At 46.4% G+C, this 20203-nt stretch overlaps 2 protein-coding genes, 1 non-coding gene and 1 pseudogene across 3 annotated transcripts; 2 read left to right on the forward strand and 2 right to left on the reverse strand.

The window, feature by feature from the left end:
• Positions 1-737: 737 nt before the first annotated feature.
• LOC130402713 (U6 spliceosomal RNA) lies at positions 738-842 on the reverse strand. Its single transcript, XR_008903987.1, has one exon. It is a non-coding gene; the product is annotated as a U6 spliceosomal RNA (small nuclear RNA).
• Positions 843-5016: 4174 nt separating this feature from the next.
• LOC130402715 (U6 spliceosomal RNA) lies at positions 5017-5078 on the reverse strand (annotated as a pseudogene).
• A 2976-nt stretch (positions 5079-8054) lies between these two features.
• Positions 8055-9184, forward strand: LOC130402435 (uncharacterized). Its single transcript, XM_056606592.1, has 3 exons — positions 8055-8281; positions 8378-8691; positions 8773-9184. The coding sequence occupies exons 1-3, from the start codon at positions 8079-8081 to the stop codon at positions 8907-8909; spliced, it is 654 nt and encodes a 217-aa protein (XP_056462567.1). The 5' UTR covers positions 8055-8078; the 3' UTR covers positions 8910-9184.
• Positions 9185-11421: 2237 nt separating this feature from the next.
• On the forward strand, positions 11422-12405 carry LOC130401508 (uncharacterized). The gene is made up of 3 exons (XM_056605317.1): positions 11422-11469; positions 11541-11865; positions 11983-12405. Exons 2-3 carry the CDS (start codon positions 11647-11649, stop codon positions 12403-12405), a joined length of 642 nt encoding a protein of 213 aa, XP_056461292.1. The 5' UTR covers positions 11422-11469; positions 11541-11646.
• Positions 12406-20203: the final 7798 nt, after the last annotated feature.

The following is a 20203-nucleotide window of genomic DNA, read 5'->3' on the forward strand; positions in this document are numbered from 1 at the left end:
TACTAGCTATATGGGGAGGTCTGATAGTATCACCTGACATGGAAAATACGTTTTAAAATATACTCATGTGAAGAGAGAGGAGTCAAAACACATCGACATTAATAACAGCGCCCCCTAGAGGTCAAAGGTCACCAGATTCATTCAGTGTCACCATGATGGGGTCATGGGTCTATGTACCAAGGTTGGTTATGATATGGCAAAGGGCTGCTGAGATATGGGCTTACTTCCTGTTTGGCGACTTGGCGGTCAAATTTGATTGGCTTTAGCGGGCAAACGGTTTTGAATTTGAAAATTCTATTCAATGTTTTTTATCAAGCATGGGCTGAAGATGTAAATGAAACTAAAACTGTGATTCTGAATAAAGTTTAAAGGATATCGAGGTGGAGGACCTCACCCTCCACGTTCCTGGCGACCTTGTGCTGGGACACCAGAGGTTGATGGCCCGGGCGCCCAGCTCTATGAGTTGAACAGCAGGACACTCTCGCTGTGGTATGTTTGATGCTTTGGACAGTGTTACGGTGACATGCTTGAATCCCACGCTCTCAATGGTGTACATGGAACCAAAATACTATCTCGTAATCCGTTCTCGGGTTCACCAGGACGCAGCGAGAGAAGGAGAGGACTGTGTTGGCTGCATCGCACAACTCCGCCACTAGGGGGGCGGTGTCTCAACAGAAAGAATACCCAACCCATGAGTTATTATTACAATTATTAGAATAGAGATATTAATAAGAAACTAAAATTTAGAACGCTTCACGAGTTTGCGTGTCTTCTCTGCGCGAGCCTTGCTAATCTTCTCTGTATCGTTCCAATTTTAGTATATGTGAAACACGAGGTAACACATCTATGTAATGAACCTGGTTTTTATATATACCTCTACTCACACAATGAATGTCTCTCTAATGGTTCGGTTTAATAAAAAAACACTGCAATACAATAAAATACATAGCAATAATAGATCAATACACCGGTCCAGTTATGGTGTCATTAGGATATTATGTACAAGAAATGCTCGGTTAAAAACAACCCAATCTTAACCCAACTGCTGGTTTAATATAGGACCGACCAAGCGTTGAGTTAGGATAACCCAACCAAATGGGTCGACGTTTTAACCAAACATGTTGGGTTGCCCGTTTACCCAGACTGCTGGGTTATTTTAACAAAGCTTTTGGGTATATTCACACCACAGTTGAGTTACTTTGCTAACCCAGTATTTTTGTTGTATTGACTACAGAATTGGGTTAACTAGTCCACAATGCTGGGTTAAATTAATTTAATTTATGAGTCAAAACAAATCGGCTATTTCTTCATTATTTAATGTTATAACAATTCAGTGATGATCCTGAATACACTTATTTAATTTACCAAATATTAAATATATTCTTAATATTTCATATTCATTTTTTAATCTGGCCTATGCACAGGTATGGAGCAATGAATAATGATCAGACCAAAAGATGGGGAAAACATTTTTTTTTAATAACAAAAGTGCAATGATCATGTGCAAATCGCAATATCAATAGCAACAATAACTGAACAAATATAGCTGCGAGCAGTGATGTGGGTGTCAAGCATAATGGGACTCGATAAACTAATTCTGCCGGACGGACGTAATCGGACAGGGGGCAACATGACGACCGTCTCGGTAATCGGTAATACCGACAGCTGGTGGGATGAGCATTATGCGAGTACGCGTCAATGTTTACCAAATGGGAAAATGACCCCCCCTAGAGGTAAGGGCTCAATACAGTCTGCCTGACGGAACAAATGTCACAAATACATAGGGGTATTCGGAACAATATCCCTAAAAGAGACACAATATAAACAAGCATCCGTTCTGGAGGTGGTTCGTGAAGCATCTAATCCAGTGGGCATTGCAGTTTATATTGTAAGTGGGCGGAATGGTAAATATAGTCATTGTTGCATTATACATTAAGTACCGCTTATCGCCACACGAGTGCAGTGTCTACCCATTAATGTGCGCCGTCATGTTTGATTGGCTGTCACGGCCAAACGGTTTTGAATTTGAGAAAGCTGTTTGAAACATTTGTTCAACTTGGTCTGAAGATCATATATGCCAAGTTTCATGAAGATTGGACATAATTTGTGGCCTGTGGAAATATACTCATGTGAAGAGAAAGGAGTTAAAACACGTCTTCATTAATTATAGCGCCCCCTAGAGGTCAATGGTCACCAAATTCATTGAGTGTCCCCATGATGATGTTATGGGTCTATGTATCAAGTTTGGTCATGATATGTCAAAGGGCTGCAGAGATATTGGTGTGTTTCCGGTTTGGCGGCTTCGCGGTCGATTATCATTGGCTGTCGCGGATATTTCTGCAGGAAATAATATACTAGCTATATGGGGAGGTCTGATAGTATCACCTGACATGGAAAATACGTTTTAAAATATACTCATGTGAAGAGAGAGGAGTCAAAACACATCGACATTAATAACAGCGCCCCCTAGAGGTCAAAGGTCACCAGATTCATTCAGTGTCACCATGATGGGGTCATGGGTCTATGTACCAAGGTTGGTTATGATATGGCAAAGGGCTGCTGAGATATGGGCTTACTTCCTGTTTGGCGACTTGGCGGTCAAATTTGATTGGCTTTAGCGGGCAAACGGTTTTGAATTTGAAAATTCTATTCAATGTTTTTTATCAAGCATGGGCTGAAGATGTAAATGAAACTAAAACTGTGATTCTGAATAAAGTTTAAAGGATATCGAGGTGGAGGACCTCACCCTCCACGTTCCTGGCGACCTTGTGCTGGGACACCAGAGGTTGATGGCCCGGGCGCCCAGCTCTATGAGTTGAACAGCAGGACACTCTCGCTGTGGTATGTTTGATGCTTTGGACAGTGTTACGGTGACATGCTTGAATCCCACGCTCTCAATGGTGTACATGGAACCAAAATACTATCTCGTAATCCGTTCTCGGGTTCACCAGGACGCAGCGAGAGAAGGAGAGGACTGTGTTGGCTGCATCGCACAACTCCGCCACTAGGGGGGCGGTGTCTCAACAGAAAGAATACCCAACCCATGAGTTATTATTACAATTATTAGAATAGAGATATTAATAAGAAACTAAAATTTAGAACGCTTCACGAGTTTGCGTGTCATATCTGCGCCACCGGAATGTTGTTGTGCTCTACACCTGTGTTTCACTTGTTTCACTTGCTCTCCCGCCTTCCCCCGCCCTGGTGGAAAAACCACTCCTGTCTGATTGGTCTGTTTCATTTACTGGGCCAAAACCACGCATGGTTTGATTGGACTGTTTCATTTGCGTCCTGAGACGTGATTGGCTGCCGGCAGGGAGCGCAAGTTATCATAAACTCCTCCAGCCGAAAGATTTTCATTACTTTGACAGTTTTCAACCGTCACTAGTTTTCCGTTCACTACCATCACGTAAGTAAATGACTAGAATCGTGGAAACTGCATTAAAGTGTGAATAGACGACTCGGTTATATGCTATAGACCATAGTGTGTATGTGGTATAAAGGCTGGGACGAATTTCGAATTATAAATAAGTAAAACGAATTGTTGAAAGTACGGAGCTTCCCTCTTCCCATTCAAACGCATTGCGCGACGGTTAGCCTTCTCAACGAGTGCTGCTGGTAAATCTTGAAAAATGCATAAAAATGCGAACAGACGACTCGGTTATATTCTATAGACCATAGTGTGTATGTGGTATAAAGGCTGGGACGAATTTCGAATTATAAATAAGTAAAACGAATTGTTGAAAGTACGGAGCTTCCCTCTTCCCATTCAAACGCATTGCGCGACGGTTAGCCTTCTCAACGTCGAGTGCTTCTGGTAAATCGTGAAAAATGCATAAAAATGCGAACAGACGACTCGGTTATATTCTATAGACCATAGTGTGTATGGGGTATAAATGATGGGACGAATTTCGAATTATAAATATGTAAAACGAATTGTTGAAAGTACGGAGCTTCGCGCTTCCCATTCAAACGCATTGCGCGACGGTTAGCCTTCTCAACGTCGAGTGCTTCTGGTAAATCGTGAAAAATGCATAAAAATGCGAACAGACGACTCGGTTATATTCTATAGACCATAGTGTGTATGGGGTATAAATGATGGGACGAATTTCGAATTATAAATATGTAAAACGAATTGTTGAAAGTACGGAGCTTCGCGCTTCCCATTCATACGTATGGGGAGTGCTGCTTGTAAATCGTGAAAAATGCATTGGTGTAATTGTGATATAAAGGCTGGTCTAAATGTGAAATTATTAATGTGTGATTTCGGTGTTTGAAATGCAACCGCGATTTGCATAGGAGAGGTGTTAATAGTGGGGGGAGAGCAACAGGTCACTCTCAGGCTAAACCTAATGGCCTCTTGACATTAACGTTGACAGTATTAACCTAACACCCCTGATGGTTAAAGGCCTCTTTTTGTATATTGGGTAAAAAAACCTCTAATTTGCCGAAATTGAGTGATAGGTTATACAATTAAGAATAAACAACGGTGGGCCTCTTCATGACTAATTTATATATATTTTTAATTCAATAATGTAATTGTTATTATGTATTTATTTTTACAAACCTTAATTCTGCCCCCCCCCCCGGGGGGCCTGCCTAATGGGCTGATCTCCTGACATTAACATTGTTATCAACATTGTTATCTTAACACCCAATTAGTACATTGTAATACACTTCACTGACTTGTTTTGTTTCTTCTTGTCTTTCAGAAAATGTCTTTTGCTCCCCTTTTCCGGTTCGAACCCTCTTCCTCCGAGCTCACCCTTCGCCCCTCTGATGCCGCTGACGCAGTGGCAAGCAAACGCCAGGCCTCTACCACTGGGTCTCAGGTGAAGAGGGGTGATGTGGTTCGAGCCGAGGCGAGGGCCAGAGCCCTGCAGAAGGGTGGCATGTCGGGCGAGTTTGTGCTGGCGGAGAGCGAGGTGCAGTTTGGCCTGTACCGCGGCCAAACTTTCCAGTGGCTGCTGGGAAATGCGGTGGGGTACGCCGTCACCATCTTGGTGTCCCACGAGGGGGGCCATGCTAATCTTCTCTGTATCGTTCCAATTTTAGTAGATGTGATACCGAAGTAACACAAATACTGCCTGATCCTCAGTTAGCTATGTACCTCTGCTCAGACACCAAACGCTATCTGCTGGTGGAGCTACAACAGACGATTCCTACGTTGGACGATTTGCGGTTGCTGAGAAACAGAAAGCTTCGATGGACAGATGGCGCAAAAGATAACGTGGCTGAGAAACGTTCTTATCTTTATTTATCCGACAGAAAAGAGGAAAAAACCCACCTCACTCATCGCGTCGATAAAGAACTTTTTTTTTTACGACCCAGCAAAAAAGAGACACCAAAAGCGTTCCCCGTGAAATCAACGCTTTTGACCTGCCGTTCTCGTCGGAAATGAAGACGAGAACCCTTTATTGTGTTATAATTATTATTACAATACTATATGCAAAATATGACAGACCAAAAGCACTTATTGTGAATTTTATTTTCTTGTCTTGTTACTTATAGACCTGAATTGCATCCTTGTCCAATAGGTGGCGCTCTTGAATAATGTCTGTAGAGCGTGGTGTGGGGAGGGGGGTCTTGACCTTGGTATGGTAACCGTTTTGTATTTATTTAGAATGAGATCGTATTTACTTGACGGTTGCTAAGTTATAATTTATGTCCAATAGGGGGCGCTCTCGAATAATGTTCAGGATCGGAACGAGCCCAGCAAAAAAAAGGTATAAAAAAAAAAAAAATGAAATTTTATCGGTTTTAAGTTATTTTCTCGGCCTAGGAAGGGTCTAGAAGCATAATTCCTGCAGATTCAGGATCGGAACGAGCCCAGCAAAAAAAAGGTTCAAAAAAACAAAAAAACAAAAAAAAATGAAATTTTATCGGTTTTAAGTTATTTTCTCGGCCTAGGAAGGGCCTAGAAGCATAATTCCTGCAGATTCAGGATCGGAACGAGCCCAGCAAAAAAAAGGTTAAAAAAACAAAAAAACAAAAAAAAATGCTATTTTATCGGTTTTAAGTTATTTTCTCTGCCTAGGAAGGGTCTAGAAGCATAATTCATGCAGATTCAGGATCGGAACGAGCCCAGCAAAAAAAGGGTTAAAAAAAACAAAAACAAAAAATTAATGAATTTTCAAATTTCAAATTTGAAAAAAAAAAAAGAATATATATGAATGTCCAAAAAAATGCACCACAGACCACCACCAAACGACTCAAAATGGCCTAAAACGTGATCCTAGACACTTTCTGTGGGGATTCCACACTTTTCACCAATTTTCACAAAATGTCCACAACCTTTTCCAAGTATTTTTACATTGGGGTCAACGGCAGCTATGTGAAGGAAGTGAGCTACAACTCCAAAAATTCCCACACATGTAGAAGGAGCCTGGAAAACCTTCCACACCAATTTTCTTCAAAAGAAAATATTGGTAACACCCCTTTTTCCCGCGTTTAGTGAAAAACTTCAAATGCGATTTTCTATACCAAAACAAGCCACCAGGTGGCCAGAACTTGGCACAGACTTAGCCCTGATCCATAGCTACCACTCCATAGGGTTTATATTCCCACGCCTCTCTCCCTGTTCCCATGGCAACGCTTTTAGGTGTTTTCCAATGTTAAAAAATGTTGCCACTAGGGGCGCCAAATTCCCTTCTGCTTCATATTTACCGTACCAAAATGAACCTTTAAATGGGGGGGGTCAATGGCAGCTATACGAAGGAAGTTGGCTAGAACTCCGAAACTTTGAATTAAAACTTAAAAGATAGAACGCTTCACGAATTTGCGTGTCATCCTTGCGCTATCTGTCCAGCGATGCTCTCTGTTTCTCAGCCAATCGGCAGCCGCAAATCTTCCCTCGACTTTCGCCCGCCCAATCAGCAACCCCGCATCGACTCGAGGGACCTCAGCTCGAGGGACTCCCCGCCCAATCAGCAACCCGCATCAGCATCAGCATCAACTCGAGGAAAACCTTCCACGTGTGTCAGCCATTATCTCTGCATTCGATGATAAGGTAGGATGTGGCGATTAGCCTTGAAAACGAGAGCTGGTAAACCGTGAAAAATGCGTTAAAATGTTAGAGGACGACTCGGTTATATGCTATAGACCCTACTGTGTATGTGGTATAAAGGCTGAGACGAATTCCGAATTATAAATATGTTAAAATTAATGTTGAAATTACGCAGAGTCGCGATTCCCATTGAAACGGATTGCGCGGCAGTTAGCCTTGAAAACGAGTACTGTTAAATCTTGAAAAATGCTTTAAAATGTGAGAGGACGACTCGGTTATATGCTATAGACCCTATTGTGTATGTGGTATAAATGCTGGGACGAATTTCGAATTATAAATATGTTAAAATTATTGTTGAAATTATGGAAAGTCGCGATTCCCATTGAAACGGATTGCGCGGGAGTTAGCCTTGAAAACGAGTACTGGTAAATCGTGAAAAATGCATTAAAATGTGAGAGGACGACTCGGTTATATGCTATAGAGCATACTCTGTATGTGGTATAAAGGCTGGGACGAATTTCGAATTATAAATATGTTAAAATTAATGTTGAAATTACGGAGAGTCGCGATTCCCATTGAAACGGATTGCGCGGCGGTTAGCATTCCAACCTGTCAAACCATCTGTTATCTTTCATGCAAGCATCCATGAACACAAAAGTCACTTTAAGGGAGTGAACTGTAATGCTCGTTTAATGCAATGCTCGTTTAATGCTGTGTCGTGTCATTTGTTGTCATTGTAGATGTCTTTTGCAAATTTAAAAATGACGCCGTCGCCGTCGCATCAGTTGGTCCTGCGGGCCTCTTCACCGCCGCCATGGGGCCACGCGGGCCCCAGGCTCCCGCCAGGGCCAAGAAGCCGGGGGAGGTGGAGAAGGAGGCCCGAGCCCGCGTCGTCTCCGAGGGTGGTGACCCTGGGAACCCCATGCTGGTGCTGGGCTGCCACAGCATCCAGCTGGGGAAGTACCAGGGTCAGACCTTCCGGTGGCTCCTGGAGAACGACGCGGGCTACACCTGTCACCTGGTCGCCAGTCACCAGTGGGAGCGGGAGACGAGTGCCTTGGACAGCCCGTTCATGGCCAACAAGGACAGCCTCGCCCGCTACTCCTGCGCCCACCCCGCTTTTGCTGAGCACCTCGAGTTCCGCCGGGCGCAGGAGGAGGCCCGGGCTCGCGCCACTCTGCCCGGGCGGGGGGGCGAGGCGCTTGTTGGCTTCGGGCAGTTCAAGGAGGACACCCTGAAGGACCTGTACGACTCCAAGGAGAAGGAGCGTCAGAAGTAAGTCATATTGTGGTGAAGGGCAGTGGAGACGGTGCTGTGACATGTTTATATTTAATATTTATATATAGTTGATTTTCGATCATTGTCTTGCAGCTACGTCAAGTGGCTACGGCGGAAGACCCCGCAGCCTGGGAGCTCCATGGACGTCGCCATAAAGTACATTCTGGGCCGAGACAAGGAGCGGTCGGCGGAGGCGGCTGCTACACCCCCTCCGCCCGCCAGCAGCAGCACCAGCAGCGGCCCCAGCACCACCACCAGCCAGGCCGCTGCTTCCACCGTGCTGCCGCCCCGCAAGCCGACCACTCCCAATTTCTCGGCCCTTGTGCGGGGGCGTCCGATGGGCCCCAGGGAGCTGCAGGCCCAGATCAGGAAACTGATTAACCCACCAGCACGGCCTGCAGCTCCAGGTCGGTAGCTCTTTCTTTCTCTTTCACACAACAGAGGTTGAGTGTATACGATTTACTAACCATTGCCCCCCCCCCCCATAGCGGTGTCTTCCGTCAGAGACCAGCGCCCCTCGGTTCCGCCGCCCCCCACCACAGAGGTGACGGACGAGGAGCTGGTCCGGATGGTCACTGACGTAGAAATGGGTAACTGGCACCACACCGGACGTGTCGCACTGTAACATTGGCCTTGGATATCTATTCGTGAGTCAGTATGTTTGCATTAACTGTAACTTTTTCATTTGCTGGTCGCTAAAGCTGATGCCTGAAGGATAAAGGTAGGTTTATCAGGTGATGTAGCCGTCTTTGTAGGTGGTAGACGCGCCGTCCTCACTCACGTGGTGGTAATGTGGATTTGATTAAACTCCCAGTCTAGCAAACCTCGCCTTGTAACTAACAGTCGCCTTGTAGCACACCTCTTAACGGTCGCCTTGTAGCACTAAACCATTTTATCTAATCAACGGCATACTGCACGTCATGAATGCTCAGACTCACTTTGGCCCTTTCCCAATCTTTTGGTCTAAAGAAAATCTCAGCCCTAGCCCTCGCTGTTGCGCGTGCACGCACCGTGGAGCAATGTCCCAATACCGCTTTAAGGTAGCTTTAAGGGGTAAGGGGGAGGGCTAACATCCCCTCAAAATTGAGATTTTCGATGGGCACCCTCAAAGCGATTCAATTCTGACTTGCTCCCACAATACCTTGCGAGAAAACGGAAAATCCAGAAATATCCTAGACAAGATGGAGGACGAAAAGATGCGACAGGATTGGAAAAACACAAATGTAAGTATTTTCTCTGTAATTAACTAGTAATTATTTTATTAATTATACTCTGCAGCCCGGCTGCGGGCTTCGAAGCCCGGCCAAGGACTCTCGGAAGATCGCGAAAGTCTGTGGCCAACTTTCGCGGAAGATCGCGAAAGTCCCCGGCCGACTTTCAAGGGCCGCCCGACCCCAGTTCTCGGCCGGGCTGCAGCCCGTGATCGTGCTCTGCGGCCCGGCCGAGAGCCGGGGTCGGGCGGCCCACTCTGCGGCCCGGCCGTCTGACTTTCAAGGGCCACCCGACCCCGGTTCTCGGCCGGGCTGCAGCCCGTGATCGTGCTCTGCGGCCCGGCCGAGAGCCGGGGTCGGGCGGCCCACTCTGCGGCCCGGCCGTCGGACTTTCGCAGGCCGCCCGACCCCGGTTCTCGGCCGGGCTGCAGCCCATGATCGTGCTCTGCGGCCCGGCCGGGAGCCGGGGTCGGGCGGCCCGCGGGGGTCCGACGGCCGGGCTGCAAGACCGGGCTGGATATCATGTCGTATGATATCCAGATCTTCCATGTTCTAGTGACTCCAGGTTAAAAATAAGCTTTATACTAATAAATTATATTATATTAGTAAAATTCTATAAGTAATATTATATATACTAATATATTATATTATATTAGTAATATTACATGGTTAATCAACGTAATTTTTGGCAGTACTATATTGTGTACATAGCTATTATATATTGTACGTAACATATGGCCATATCACCCAGTTCTGGCATATAATTCCTAATTCCTTCTTATTCGTTTTCTTTCAGTACATCATTGAGTCCACTGCCACCAGCCCCCCCACCTCTCCCTCATGCTCCTCCACCCCAGGCACCTCTTCCACCACCCCAGACACCCCTTCCAAGAGGAGAGTGCCAGGGAGCAGGCGAGGCATGAGGAGAGCGAGGCAAAGTTGGCGGAATGGTGGAGAAGATGTGATTCTCCACCATTCTCTCAAAAGCTGAGAGAGGGTGTGTGTGTGTGTGTGTGTGTATTTTTAGGTGTGCGTGTGTGTGTATTTTTTGATGTGTGGTTCAGTGTTTATTTAAATAAAGTGTTTCTTCTAAAGTGTTCTTGTTCTTAACCGATTATTATCTAAGGGTGCACTCACACACCTTTAACATGTAGCTAAGTGACATTCAAAATAAAGGTATATTACGAGGGACAAATAGTATTATTATTTTTATTTTTTTTCAACACTTTATTTAAACATGCCAATTACAAAATATAAGTACCATTTCAGGTTAAACATCTTTACAATGGGTCTTGCTCGTTGCCCGAGACAATGGCAGCCAGTCTGTCTCTTGTAACATTGCTAGGGGGCACGGGGAGGCCATGATGACGTCACAGGGTAGGGTTGTCCCATTTGGTAGGGTCGGTTAGGGGTAGCAATGAGGGGTAGCAATGAGCATGAGCAATGAGGGTTAGGGTTGAGATGTAGGGTTGAGACAGTGAGCAAAGAAACGGGATTGGGCCTTAGTCTCGCTTGCCTGTGTGTTGCCCCGTCACTCTCATTGTGCTGATGCCATTTGGTTGTGTGTGACCGTGTCTGAAGCTGGCGTACAGGTCCTTCAGGCCCTCCCGCTCCTGCTGGTGACGCCTCCGACTCCACCTCCCCCGGCACCGTCCTCCACCCCATCCCCACCACCACCACCACCACCACCACCACAGGTTGCGGCTGCTCCACCGACGGTCGGGCTTCCTGCTCGGGCTCCGGCGCAGACCAGGGTGGAGCCTCGTGGCGTCTCCGTGGAGGAGACGCCATGCGGGGAGGCCACCCTGGCGCCAGAGCCGAAGAAGAAGAGGAGTCTTTGACATCGACGGCTGGTACTTGATGGCCACCGAGTACCTGGAGTGCCGTCGGTGTCGGAGGAAGGTAGCCGCCTGGTCGCAGGAGGCAGCTGGGAGAGGGGCATCGCGCCCTCTTCCCGGCGATCCTCACCTACAAGTAAGTAGCTCTCTGAAAACTGTCGGTGTGTCTGCGTCTGGCTCTTCTGTAACACGTGCGCTCCCCTGTAGGCTTGCCTGCGACCGGCGGGTCATCATCCAGCTGCGTGAGCGTACTCGGGGGAACAGCGCCACGCAGCTGCAAAAAAAACTCTGTGAGGCACACACAGAGGCCTGGATGCGGCGGTCCATACACTACCTCAGCGTCATGGAGCCCTTCACGTCGACGGGTGTCGTGCGCCAGTGCACCCCACCGCCGAAACCATCGCCAGACGTGCCGCAGTACGGCTGGCTGTTGGTGGTGTACTGCCACGACATCCTGTCTCGCCTGGAGGACGTGAAGGCCCGGGTCACCTCAGTCTTTGGATCCATCCTGAAGATGGATTCGACCAAGAAGGTGAATGTGGTGTCGGAGCACGAGCGTTACTCTCTTGCGACGTGCGTGCAGCCTTATTGACTTGTGTGTGTGTGTGTCTGTGTCTGTGTCTGTGTCTGTCGCCTCGCCTTCAAACAGGTGACCCGGAAGCTCGCCGGTGCCGCCGCCCATACCGCAGCCTGGGCGACCAACGTGGGCAACGAGCACGGGCAGGTGCTAATGTCCGTGCTCACGGCCACCGAGGGGGGTGGCCTGTTGCCCATGGCCGCGGGGTTAATGCGGCGGTACCGGGACGCTGGGGTAGCGCAGCCTCGGCTCCTCTATGTCGACCGGGACTGCTGTTCGTCCCACGAACGCAGCAACTGCTGCGTTCCAGGAGTGGGACAAGCTGGTGGTCCGGCTGGACATTTGGCACCTGATGCGACGCTACGCATCAGGTGTCACAACCGAGAGAGCCAACAGCTCTACAAGCCCCTCCTGCAGCAGCAGTCTGCCAGTATCTTCCTGTGGGACCCAGAGGACACAGCCCGGTTGCTGAACGCCAAGAGGAGGACGCTATAGGCGCAGCGGATGACCTTCTCGTCTGACGCCGGAGTGTGGAGGCACGTCAGCCGCAGGGAGATGGCTCTCCATTGCCGTCGCCGCATGGTGGAGCTGCGGCGACGGAGCGGCTGATCGATGACCTCCTCCAAACCTTCGGCGGTTGATGAGATGGAACGAGGACAGGGCGGCGTCCGCGGCCCAGGAGGGTCGTCCGCTGCTCTGCACCTACAGTGGCCCCCTGCAGCACTCCCTTGACCGGCTCAGCCAACGGGTGCTTGGCTCGAGTTTGGTCAGCGACTACACCAAGCCCAGGGAGTACACGGGTAAGAACGTTTGAGCCGCCGTCACCACGCTTACACGTGTCCGCGCCGAGCGATGTTTGTACCGGATTGAGTGACTTATGCCCTTGTGCTTCAGGGGAACTCATCGGCATCGAGTACCTGTACTCCCAGACGTCAGCTTGGACCCTGACGTTCCGGACGCGGGTCCACGTCCTACCGAGGAGGACGACGAGCTCGCCGAAGGCCGGCAGGAGTTGGAGGACCCCACCCTCCACGTGCCTGGCGAGTTCACCGCTCCTCGGACGGACCCGCGGTCAGGGCATCCGGCTGACGCACCCGAGCCATCCCGTCCGACCGATCCCCCCGAGCCCCGCTCCCCCGGCCGGTCCTCGCCAGAGCCTCAGCAGGCCGCTGAGGTGAGTGCGACTCACTCGCTCGATCAAACGCTGAGCTCTGTGGCGTCCGTTTGACTTGTTTTCCGTGTCAGCGTGTGTTCGCAGGAGTATCGAGGACCAGATAACCAGCCGGGGTACCTGGCCGTGGTCCGCTTGGCCACGGCCTTAGTGGGGCTGCGCAACGAACAGGCCCAGCCACCCCCAGCCCTGGAAACACACACAGCCATGTCACAGAGACCCCGCCCACACCAAGGTCACTTGTGTGCGCAGTGACACTGAGCACACAGCCCGAACCCGCCGTACCCTTTTCAATGCAATTGTTCTTGCAAGAGGACCTCCACAGTTTGTTCCATGACCAACACATGTCACCCACATCCACAGACGCATTTAATGCATACTTAACTGATCCAATTGGCTAACTTGTGTTCCATTGTTGATATGTTCCATTGTTGTTATGTTAATATATTCTATTGTTGATATGTTTAAATGTTCCAATGTTACAGCATTAATAAGTAAATGCTTTATTGTTGACCGTCTTATCGTCTTGTTTAGTGATGAAGTGACATTTTTAATTAGGAATAATTATGGCCAAATCCATCTCAACACATATTATATATAGAATATACATAAAACCCTGTAGATGTTGGTGTGTTTGTGACAATGTTTTGATTTTGACAAATTATAAATACTTTTATTTAGTTTATTTATAATTCGTTTATAGTTTAGTTTATTTGTTTGCTCAAGAATTAGTCTCAGCATTGAACATGTGTTGATTTGTAAATTGGATTTTTTGTCAGTGTCACCATTGAACATTAACACCAGTTAATTTCGGATTACAAATGCATTGTTACTGAGATTTGTTCAGAGTAAAATATTACCTTTTTTTGTAATGCCTTACATTGCCGCAAAAAGTAATACATTACAGTAATCACATTACTTTTGTAAGGCGTTACTCCCAACACTCCTCATGAGTAGATCTTGATGGAACTTTACTTGACGAAAATTGTACCGGCCTACGTCATAAATTGTCCGTTACCAGGCAACGGACAACAGATTACGTAAGGGGTTGTCCGATGCCAGGCAGGTTTCAATCGCACTCATGTTGCCGAAGACGAAATAATATAATACAGATAACGGATCGCTAGATAACACTTGTTTTTACTTTATATTTGTATTGCATTTAATTGTTTAATCGAATTTAGCTAGTAAACTGAGTGTTTAATGTGTATCATAGTCTAGCTAACTTGTGTTCACTTAATTTCCTTAATTCAATTTAGAGAATAGATTATAGGTAATAGATAGATAGTTATCTGTCTTGTCGCGCTCAATGAACGAGTTCGCGAATGTTCAAGAACCTTCCACGTCATTCGACGCGATCGTCTGTTGCCAGGCAGGTTTGGAATGGATTAGTATGGATGACGTAGGCCGGTACAATCTTCGCCCCCGGTACAATTTTAACGTGACACCGCCCATAGGTTTGGCATAGTTATAATGGCGCTCGACGGCGTATTTATGCGTTTTGATGTAAACTACAACTTTTTTGAAAACAATGTGTTATTTTGGAAAACGAAGGGGGGGAAATATTTGTTTCTATAAATACCCTGCTACGTATAAACGTGGCCTGAAACAGCATGCTCGAAGGCGCATTCAGGGCTCTCTTGGCTTGGGTGTGAGGAGAGACCAGCCGTTGTGGCTGTGGTGGTTCCACCCAGCGGAACCAGGCAGTGGATCCCGCCAATTATCTTTTTGTTATTTTAAGTAAAAGATCCTTGTTTTGTATTATTAAAAGTGTCTTTGTGGCTTAAGAACTAAAGAGAATCGTGTGCTGTTTGAGGAGGCGGTCCAGTCCCCGAGCCGGGTTGCCACAGTATGTGTGAATGAATGAATCAGGGGGGTATACCACGAACCTCGCTGAACATACCCAGGCTTTCTTGGGAAAACCTGGCTCGACAGAGCCGCAACTCGCAATCAGAGTTAAATGGTACCACAACGCTCACTTTAGATTCAATTAGTTGAACCAGGTTTTCCGCTTTAGGTTCAATGCGCGTTCACATAAAAGGGGCGTTTCTCGCATCATTTGACTCACCCTTATGCAAAATAAATCGCGCGAGAGCGGTGTATTTCATCCAAGGCGAGCAGTGTATTATTATGAACTCCTACAAGGAATTCAAAGTTCAAATCACAGCCAAGGGGAACACGGTTGCCCATAATATAGCTATGTGAAATAAGTGGCTGCCTCTGCCATGAATCGTCCCCCCCAAGTTGCGTATGGCAAAAACCTGTTACTTTATGCAACTAATTGCTGACTCAAAAGGGGAAAGCAATGAGCCCCGGGCTTAAGCCCGGTTCACTCCGCGGTTACCTATTGATCTCTGGCCTCTCCAACTGAATCACGCGCTATTGCCCGTCAAGTGGGCGTGGCCTATGTGAAGTGGGCGTGGCCTATTAGCATCGGCTTCCTCACCTGTCTGAGGTGCTGCCTTCTGTGGATGGAGTAGCTATTGCAGCCTTCAGTAAGGTCCTGCTCCCCTTGTGGCTATGTACAGTATTTACGGCTTATATGTTCGGTCCTGCTTCCTAATGGCTATGTGGGGGCAGCTTATGTGCTTAAAATACAAACATATTAAAGATTTATATCAAAGCGAGATTGTTAAAGATATAATGGAGTTACGGCTAAGGCCAAGGATTATTTTGGATAGGATTCTTAAATTATTAAACACAGTTCTGTTGTTCAAGTGCCAGTGACTCATGTTGTCAACTGCTCCATCAGAAGTAATGAATTCCCTGTGCCCCGGAAAAAGGCAATTATAACTTCCATTCACAAGTCTGGTTCAGCGGACCTGGGGCCTGTACTGCGAAGCTCGATTAGAGGGTTAGCGAGATATGTTGAGCTGAAAGCCTGGGTTAGCTGTACCACTTAAATCTCTTTAAGCGTCGCTGTATCACGATGGTGACTTATGCTCGCAACCAAACCTGGTCGGGAGCAGCTTTTCAGCTTAGTCTACCTGGAGATCGGCTACTTAATCGGTGTGCGCAGCTTCCTAGCCCCTCCTCCGACAATGGTGTCACCATTTTTGGTTGTTCCCGTGGACCTCTGCACACTATTCGGACAGGCGTCTCTCTGGAGAGACAGAACCGATCCCCTGGCATTGTCTGACGATATTCTTTAGAGATACAGATTCTCATCAGAGGGTATTCGTTATTTGATTGTCCTTGTTGGACCGTATGTAGGTAATGCTACACAAAGAAGCCGTGCACTTACTGTTGCGCAGTGTGTCTGTGTTTGAAGTTCAAAGGTGGCCCCACGTTCAACGTACATTAACCTTGGATAGTCAAGTGCCGTGTTGTCCATTATCCCTTACATAACCGCTATGCCAGTGACACAATTAGGCCTAGGCATTTTTTATTCTCCAAATTCATATTATAGCTGTGAGAATTGTTAAGAAAAATCTCCTCCATAGCCGCCCTGGAGTCACAGGCCGACAGAGTCTCCTGCAAGAATCTAGGGAAACCTAGACATTCTTTCCAAAGATTAAACATTTAGAAGATACGTGACACTTTGCTTTGATACTTATATACCTCTGATTGTAGATTGATCGTCGGCGGCTCCTCCAAAATAATGTTTGTACCTTCAACTAAAAATGACACAATTAATTTACACTTAATCATTTCACATTTGATTAGCAAGACAATTATTTATGTCCATTGCCAATACATGAATACATGCTCATTTCAAATGCCTTGGATGTCGAGGCAGTGGGGTCAGAGGACATCCCCCCTTCCACTCCTACCATCATCGGCCGACCTTTGTTATTAATTGGCGAGCCAGCTCCTCCGAAGTGGTGAAGAGAACTCCCCCTCCCAGTCGTATTAATTTGGGTTTTCTTTTTATTTGCTACAGGTAATCAACATGAGATTAAAAGGTTGGAACCTAGGCCATTGCAAATCATAGGCTAGATTCACCTGAAATTATTCAAATGGATGCTTACAACTTACCACATTGAATAATATTTTTATATTTATTTTTGACTTGGCCCCATGTTCGTAGGAGCGTGCTGGCACCACATCTATGGGGGTAAATGGCATGATGATAGCTACATGATATTCTTTAGACCAGCCATTCTCAATCTGTGGTACGCGTACCACTGGTGGTACGCGAGCGCCCTCCGTTAAAAAGCAGGGATGGGCGTGGAGAATCGATAACTCGAGTACTACTCGTTACAAATGAACTCGGTTGGTGGACAGGCAAACTCGAGTTTGCATACACACAAACAAACAAAGTTTTCTGAAGCAAATGTATCAATTTTCTGTGCGGCGCCACTAACGCATGCCGTGGGCACAAAGCAAATTAAATGTATCCATTTCTGTGTGGCGCATTCCGTGCCGTGTGCAGGCACGCCAGAATAAGAGATGGCGGTTAAAGCAAAGCGCAGCGAAGAATTGAAATAGGCCTACTTTAAAGAAATAGGAGATCATAAGGTGAAATGTAAAATATGCCAAGCGAAATCGAGCTACCAGAGTAGCTACTACAAGCACTAGGCGGCAACATATGCTCCTGAAACACAACGGTGAGTTCGGGAAAGCAGACCCGCAGCAACCAAGTGTGTCGCTATTTTAACCGCCGCAAGACGCAGCCGTAATCCCGGCCGTGTAGAGAAGATCACAATGCGTAATCCATAGTCCATTTGCTGCCGTTTTATTTGCAGCTTTAAATTATTTGCAATGGTTAGGCTACTTGTTTCATTTTAGTTTTTTTTTAAACTGTTACAGGCCTTGGTTCGACGTGATTTAAATTGTGAGACGCATAGGCCTATTTATTTTTGTAAGGAAAATGTGTTTTGAACGTTTGCAAAAATAAATAATGAATACTCTGATAACGCTGACTGTTTTGATGGAGAATAAGCATTAGGCCTACATGTTTGGTTGGTAATATTGCCGTTCATCATCAGGCCTCTTCCTGCTGCAGTTGCGTTGCATTCTAAAAATAGATTTGATTAAACGAGTACTCGATCTCGATTGATCCTCGAGGATTTCCTTCGATCACTCGAGTTTACTCGTGCCCATCCCTAGGCCATGTACCCATCATATGCAATCATCTTAAACCTGCATTGACTAACTGCTGTGACGACGAGTAGGGGAAGCAACATTTTTGCAAAATCGTCCTGTGACGAGACGTTGAAAGTCTGCTTTCAGAGGCCAGACATTTCTGGACTTTTGGATGCAGCGACGCAGCGAATATCCTGCGCTTTCAGACAAGGCTGTGCGCTTTCTCATTCCATTTGCGACCAGGCTTCTCTTGGTCGCAAATGGTCGCAAATCTTAATTTATCCCCAAAAACGCAGCTGATCGGACGCATCACACGATTCGGAGGCATGCATCACATTTAAGGATTTTAAAAACTGATTCTTATTTTTTTTTTTTTAAAATGCATTCGGAAGAGAAGGGAGACTAGCGTTGCTCACGGGTTGGAATGAAAGGGAGAAAAGGGGACAGAGTTGCCTGCGGAAGCGATGTCTGAGATGCAGAGACTGCTTCACGCTACCAGTGTCAGTTTCGTACGGTGTGGAATGAGAGCTCGGGAAGGCACTATTGCGCAAGTACGCCTGCGTGCTGGCGCAATAGCATACTGCCCGAGAATGCAGTATCGCTGTCAAATCTGTCCCTGGGAAAAGTAACGTTGCTTGCGCCGAATTGAAAAAGGAAACCGCTATAATGAAATAGCGGAAATATTTCCACATTAATTGATAAAATAACAGGGGATGGCTGTTTCAGAAGGGGGATGATTTTGATCATTTTAATTCCAAAGGGGGATGCCATCCCCCCTCAACTTGTGTGCTGGAAGCAGGTTGGATACTGAACCAAGTCTGAGGCTAAAGCCAACCTCAATCGACCCAGACATCACACCCCTCCCACTAAGCATGATAGGCCTAATTTTCAATGTGTGCCTGAGTACATTCTCCTTCAAACCTAAACATAGTTTATATTCTGACTTTATGGCACTTACTGCAGTATTTTTTAATACTGAATACGTTGTTTTTCTATGATACACTTGTTCTTACTCATGATAGTTTGATCACAGTGTTATCGCAGTACACATGATTTCTCTCTTTGCTGCGCATGATTACTTATAACAGGATTGTTTGACTCCAGTATTTAAATATTCATGTTCAATTCTTTGAATGTTTTGATGCAGTACAATTTACCTCACATGATTGGTTGACTGCAGTTGTTAAAATTAATATTCAGTGCTCTGAATGCTTTAATGCAGTATACTTGTTAATAACCTCACTAGATTGACTGGTATGTTATATGCCAGATGATATCCCCATTTGCTGGGTAGCCCTATTGAGGCAGTTGTTCAATTGTTAGTATTATCCCGTTGCAAGTGTTTAAATACAATACATGAGTTATAGACAGTTGGTTGCTTCAGTCAAGTCAAGTTATGTGAATAATAAATCGTGTTATTAGGGGTCCAAGCCAACAGGTTGGATCCCTATTGTTTTTGTAGTGTTTATTATTATACTTCCGTGGTTAGAAGTGGTACTACAGCCCAAACCGTAAATGTTGCACACAAGCCCATTACATGACTAGATCCAGATCTGTTCGGACTACGCAGACGCCAAAATCCAGACATTTTGGTCACTAGGTGGCGCTATACCTAAGAAAACGTATTTGGGGCTATAACTCCCACACCGAACCTCCCACAGCACAAAACGTTATACCAGCAGATGCACTGGAGTCTGCTGCATCTTTTGGCCTGGGCCACGCCCATTTGCGTCCATGAATATTTTTCGCTAAATCGCGAAAACCGCAAAACTGTATTTTCGCTACTTCTCCCACATTTATTGACCAATCAACACCAAACTTTGCACAGGGCATCTTCAGACGCACACGCAAAGAGATCATAGACAGTTTTTTGATCCGACCTTCGACGACGAAACGGTAGAGTTTTGAATATTTGTTTATAAGCTAAATTAGACGTGGAAAATTATAAAACAAAAAAATCCAAAATTCGACATCGGATCGAGTCTGGGGCTATAACTCCCACACCGAACCTCCCACAGTCCAAAACCTTATACCCACAGATGCACTGGAGTCTGCTGCATCTTTTGGCATAGGCCACGCCCATTTGCGTCAATA

The sequence above is a fragment of the Gadus chalcogrammus genome, chromosome 13 (assembly GCF_026213295.1).
Source record: "Gadus chalcogrammus isolate NIFS_2021 chromosome 13, NIFS_Gcha_1.0, whole genome shotgun sequence".
Taxonomy (NCBI): domain Eukaryota; kingdom Metazoa; phylum Chordata; class Actinopteri; order Gadiformes; family Gadidae; genus Gadus; species Gadus chalcogrammus.

Excerpts from the sequence above, each read along its gene's own strand:
- LOC130401508 (XM_056605317.1), top strand. The coding sequence starts at position 11,647 with ATGCGGCGGTCCATACACTACCTCAGCGTCATGGAGCCCTTCACGTCG. Across the intron at positions 11,866-11,982 it reads AGATGGATTCGACCAAGAAG|GTGACCCGGAAGCTCGCCGG; the intron begins GTGAATGTGGTG and ends GCCTTCAAACAG.
- LOC130402435 (XM_056606592.1), top strand. The coding sequence starts at position 8,079 with ATGGCCAACAAGGACAGCCTCGCCCGCTACTCCTGCGCCCACCCCGCT. Across the intron at positions 8,282-8,377 it reads AAGGAGAAGGAGCGTCAGAA|CTACGTCAAGTGGCTACGGC; the intron begins GTAAGTCATATT and ends ATTGTCTTGCAG. Across the intron at positions 8,692-8,772 it reads AGCACGGCCTGCAGCTCCAG|CGGTGTCTTCCGTCAGAGAC; the intron begins GTCGGTAGCTCT and ends CCCCCCCCATAG.